Genomic DNA, 5,149 nt, shown 5'->3' with positions numbered 1-5,149 from the left:
ATGCAAACTTCTTTAATGACTTTATTGGTGTAATTTAATAATAAATCGTAATGCGTGTGCATTTTTCCTTTAATATGAGCTTTGTTTAATGAATAAACATTGATATTAGTGTGAAAAAAAGTAACCAACTTTAACTTTACCACAGAACACGAGCATACAAAGTATAAAGCGTACTCTTGTGCTGACGTTTTGTTGGCTGTCACCATATATATAAGAGAAATATATGGCTGTCACACATAACAGGGATACCAATTCCTAAACAAAAAAAGCCTCCAAAAATCGTGTTAGAATGGAAAAGTTACCAAAAATCGTGCTAGAATGAAGTTCATTCTATCATCATAATCCGAATCAGAACAACGACATTATAAATGCGAAACATAGAAATACGTTTTCAAGTATGGAAGAATATTCTGGTGGTATACAAGCCAACGAAACGTATACCGCCCCGATTTTGTGTATACCAGCTTTACTTCCAAGAGGATTGCATGATTCAAAGTCGTCGAAAAACATATAGAGAGGAAAAACCGTTCTATTGCCAAATTTCGTCTTCATACTCTGCCAAAGAGAACCTTGAAAGACATTAGACAAAACCGATGAAGGTTTTGAATCTTCTTCTTGTAAATATTGTTGTAGGATATTATAAACATTTGGTAATTCCAAAAATTTTTGTAAAACTCTCCTTAAAGGAATTTTCTGTATTTCGATTTTTTTCAATGCCAGAACTGGGTGTTGCGTTGTACTTTTGTTGTTTAATACAGGATGTTCTCCAACAGAAAACACTTCTGGCCTTATGAAGCTGTCACATTCTTCAAAATACTTAAAACAACGATATTCAGATTTAAATTCGGCTAACATAGTCTGCACATCTGAAAGCGTGTGCAATACGTTTATAATACTATCACATTCGGAATTCAAACTTTGTAAAATATCTGAAATGTAATTACACACGGATGACATCAACTCATCAAACCTGTTTATTATTAATTGAACTTGATTTCTGGGTATAGACGGTAAACTATACAAATTTGATATGAAAGCAACTATTTCATCCTTTATGTTCAATTTTTTGGGTGTTTGCACTTCGTCTTCGCCATCTATGATGGTACTGATGCCATTATTGAAATTGTCATCATGATAATCATCATGTTGTGATAGCCCTGTATTACTAGTAGATATTGGTTTTGAACATTTGCTGGCCCCTTTGTGTTCAGAGACATAATGTTTTCGTAAAGTCGATAAATTATGAAATGATCTAAAACAATCTGATTGGTTGCATTTGTACTTTACAAGAAAAGGATGTATAATTTTGATGTGTTTAAGCAGCATTTCAATAGAGTTTAACAATTTTCCACAACTGAAGCAACTGAAAGAGGTGTCCATGGTGTCGGAAAGAAATATGCTTAAATCAATAGCTACGCTTATTTTAAAACGGCAACCTAATGATTGTAAACGCAATCTTGAACAAATGGAATCTTCAAGTCAGATTTAGTTTTCAAATTATAGCCCTGCCACTGAATTAGGTACCAAATATGATGACTTTCAAAAGAATACTTGGCATCAAATATATGATGAGATTTAAAACAAAAGTCTAATGCATCAAATACAGAAATGCATTTATATAAATTGTCGTTTATAACAACATAGAAGCCAGTCACATTATTTAAACTGGGGCCAACTAAAATAACATAGGGTTGTACAGTTTGTCCCCTATTGTACATGAAATCTACCTTATCGCGTTTGCCTTGTCTATATCACCAGGCAATTTAACATGCACAAACAATCCATCTCTACACTCTGTAATGGATGGCTTCCATTGCTTCCCCTTCGCCTTTATGCGACCTCTTGGTGGAACTAACGATGGTAGCAGATATAACTGAACTGCCCGCTTTGAATCTACAATAGTCATGTACTTATATTAAGATGTAAATTGAACGCAAGTTTACCAGTAGTTATATCTCCTTCCACTAATTGAAGAATGCTTTCGTCTGCTGCAGATAAATTTTTTCTTCGAATGTCCAGTAGCTTCTCGAAAAAGAAATTGAAAGTATCATCTGTAGCACCTTCCTTTTCAAATAATTTGTTGAAGTCATAAGTAACCTGTATAAAAATATATTATCAATATAAAAACTTTGAACACATTTTAAAAGTTCTTAAAAATAAGGAATCAGTAGGGAGAAATTCAGTAGGCAATGGATTGTTGAATACTTTCAAAGGAAATCTAGGTAAAACATAGATTTTGTTTGGCACATAAAAATGAATGACATACCATACAAATGTGCATTAAACTAAGACAATTTTGCTAGGTCCCTCAAGAGTATTCTTTTTCAGTTTTTATTATAAAGATGTAGCAATGGGACAGTGAACCTGCACTTTTACTATTACAATTTTTGTGATGCCATGGAATTTGGGGATTCAAGTTGTGTTTGTGTAACTGTAACATGAACCGCAGTTATTGATAAAAGTTGTAATGTTACATTTCGACCTATAATTGTACGGACGAAAACAGCGTAAAATAAAATATATGGGATAGGTAACTTACCAGTTCAATCGCCAATTGAGTTTCAAGAATGGGCCACTCCTTGTAGAACTGTTCAATTGTTTTGTTCTTGTTTACTGTAATTTTCCGAATTGAATAGGAATTGCGCCAATGCTGGAGCACTTCTTCTACAGGTTCATTGTTGTTTAGTAACCACAGTCGACTGTCTCTTGCATTTTGGTTGGGTTCTGAAAAGTTCCCCGTTGATACGATTTTTTCTGTGAGGGATTGTATACATATATACCTTCATTTTCATCGGAAATGTTTTCTCCCACACTTACGTCAAATTGGAGCGCTCTTCTGAGTGCTGTCAATTTATTTCTATGCTTGTCGACAAGCTTGCCTTTTGCAACTTCTGGTTTATTGCGACCAGATCTTTTTTTAGGAATAGGGCTGACAAAATAAGTGGCTCTCTTTTCACAAGCCGGAAAAAGAGCAACAATTTTATTTGCAATAATGGATAACGATTCGTTATTCAATTTAAACGATTTATTTAAAAAGTGAGATATAATAATCTCGCAGAGAACGTTCCTCTCTTTTCCATCAAGGGTAAATTTTGAATTATATTTACTTAATATGGCTCTTCCTAAAACGTCTGCGTTCAAGACTTCTTGCAAATTGAATTCAACTGCAGTTTCAATGGAGCAGTAATTTAAAAAGGAAGAATTCAATCCACAATCACTTTGATCGGTGTTTGTTACAGTTGACATAGAATTAATGTCATGTAAAGTATTGGTAGAAGGGCCAGCGTCCAAATCTACGTAAGTGTCTAACAAATTTGTGGCATTTTCGACCAAAAATGACACAGGTGTTGACTCCGTATAAGGTTTCTTTGATGGAGGTGGAGTACACTCGCCTATGAAGTCAATAGTAGCCTAAAAAATATGCGTGAATAACCGAGTGAAGAAAGTAACTAATTCTCTAATAACCTGCTCAATTTGGATGCTTCTGACACCCCTGTTGAATTTAATTCTATCTCCTATGTTTGGAATCAATTGCACAATATGCTCTTCAGTTAAATCAGGAAGTAGGTCCGTCGAATCTATACTTTGTTCTAAAACAATGTGCTTTTATAATCGTATAATCATATTTGCAGGAATTGCTAATTATTCACGATAGGCCATTACGAATCATAAAAAAAGCACTTTTACTTACTTGTAAATTCTGGTAATAGGTGTGAGAGGCCAATTTTACTGAAAAACTCTTCCATTATGCTTGGCTAACAACACAGTATACCTACAATCACGTATTCACAGTACACAATTACAAATTAAAGTAAATTGTAAGGCAGACACCATACGAATACGATAGCGCAATAAGTAAAATGCAATTTGGCGAAAATGCAGAACAAGTGAGCATCAAGTAGGTGGTAAATCTAAATCATCGTTTGTTTGAATCAAAGAAGCTCTCTGTCAATGTAGAAGTCATATTTTTTGAAGCTGGTAGGTTTAATTTTTGCTTATATTAAATATTCGTTTGTTTCATTTGAAATAACTAATACGTAGGACAAAGAAATATATTGCTTTATTTCAACTTTAATTTATTTAGCTCAAGCTGCATTTCTCAAAAGGACGTTACAAATAATTTGTTTGGTCTAAAGAAATATGTGATTCATTTTTTAATATGTGGGTTTATTTCAAATCACCCTTGTTTTCAGGTAACGTTATATTACCTTTGGTTTTATGGAAGAAATATTTTGTTGAAATGAAGTATAATAGCTTGCTTTCAAGAAATTAGAAATTTATAACTCCAAACAAATGATACTGCATTACCAAATATCTCGTTATTTTTAATCCAACAAAAGTTTGCTTTCGTGTAAATAAAATTTGGTACATTCAAATATTAAACCACCAAACAAATTGATATCGTCAATTTAAACAAACAGTTTTCTCTGTGCACGAACCTTCATGGAATTGTCTGAAAATACTTGAAAAATGTTATGAACCAATAAAGTAAATTTAAAAACGATATTACCATTGATGAAAAAATTGTTAATGTCTCCAGGAACCAATATATTGTGATGGAACGAGATAGTAGAAACAGCCGGAGGTGGTGGAGATTTGTACAGGTTACATATTGTGCTCGATTATTCTTATACAGCGGTAAACGTGTTCCGTGCACAGTTAAGCAATATAACACTATATGCATAACATTTTGGTTTTATTGACATATTATATTGGTTTCAAGATAATAAACATGGCCATACATGACCAAAATTCCGAACAAAACACCTTTGGTGCAATTCACATCTTTATCGAGAGCATAATATCTATTGGTTAATTTACAAATCTAAGGGAAGTCGGACAATATATACGAACTTCTCACGTTCGTTATTTCCTTCATCTTACAAAAAAAAATTATTCTGTGCTATAATACTTGCGTTGCAATGCGTTTTACGCCAAAATGAAACAAGATAATTCCAATTTTTTCTGCAATAGCTTCAGCCAAAATTATGCATTATGTGGGTCACTCTGTAATTGGGCGCAAGCCTGTTGAGGGCCCAGAACAAGAGAGGGATAATAAATAAATAAAAAATAGTTCTACCTAATACAGAAAATTTGAAACTTTTTATAAGTTTTTAGTTATTACCTCATATTTAATTAAAATCGGCAC

At 33.2% G+C, this 5,149-nt stretch overlaps 1 protein-coding gene across 1 annotated transcript; it reads right to left on the bottom strand.

The window, feature by feature from the left end:
- Nucleotides 1-348: 348 nt before the first annotated feature.
- LOC116171639 lies at nucleotides 349-4,423 on the bottom strand. Its single transcript, XM_031488631.1, has 7 exons — nucleotides 3,692-4,423; nucleotides 3,466-3,590; nucleotides 2,781-3,411; nucleotides 2,540-2,724; nucleotides 1,944-2,097; nucleotides 1,728-1,893; nucleotides 349-1,252 (listed from the first exon to the last, which is right to left on the bottom strand). Exons 1-7 carry the CDS (start codon nucleotides 3,744-3,746, stop codon nucleotides 349-351), a joined length of 2,220 nt encoding a protein of 739 aa, XP_031344491.1. The 5' UTR covers nucleotides 3,747-4,423.
- Between the last annotated feature and the right edge of the window lie 726 nt (nucleotides 4,424-5,149).

The sequence above is a fragment of the Photinus pyralis genome, unplaced genomic scaffold, assembly GCF_008802855.1.
Source record: "Photinus pyralis isolate 1611_PpyrPB1 unplaced genomic scaffold, Ppyr1.3 Ppyr1.4_LG1, whole genome shotgun sequence".
Classification (NCBI taxonomy): Eukaryota; Metazoa; Arthropoda; class Insecta; order Coleoptera; family Lampyridae; genus Photinus; species Photinus pyralis.
The sequence above is the reverse complement of the archived record's forward strand: the minus strand, read 5'-3'. Positions and strand labels throughout refer to the sequence as shown.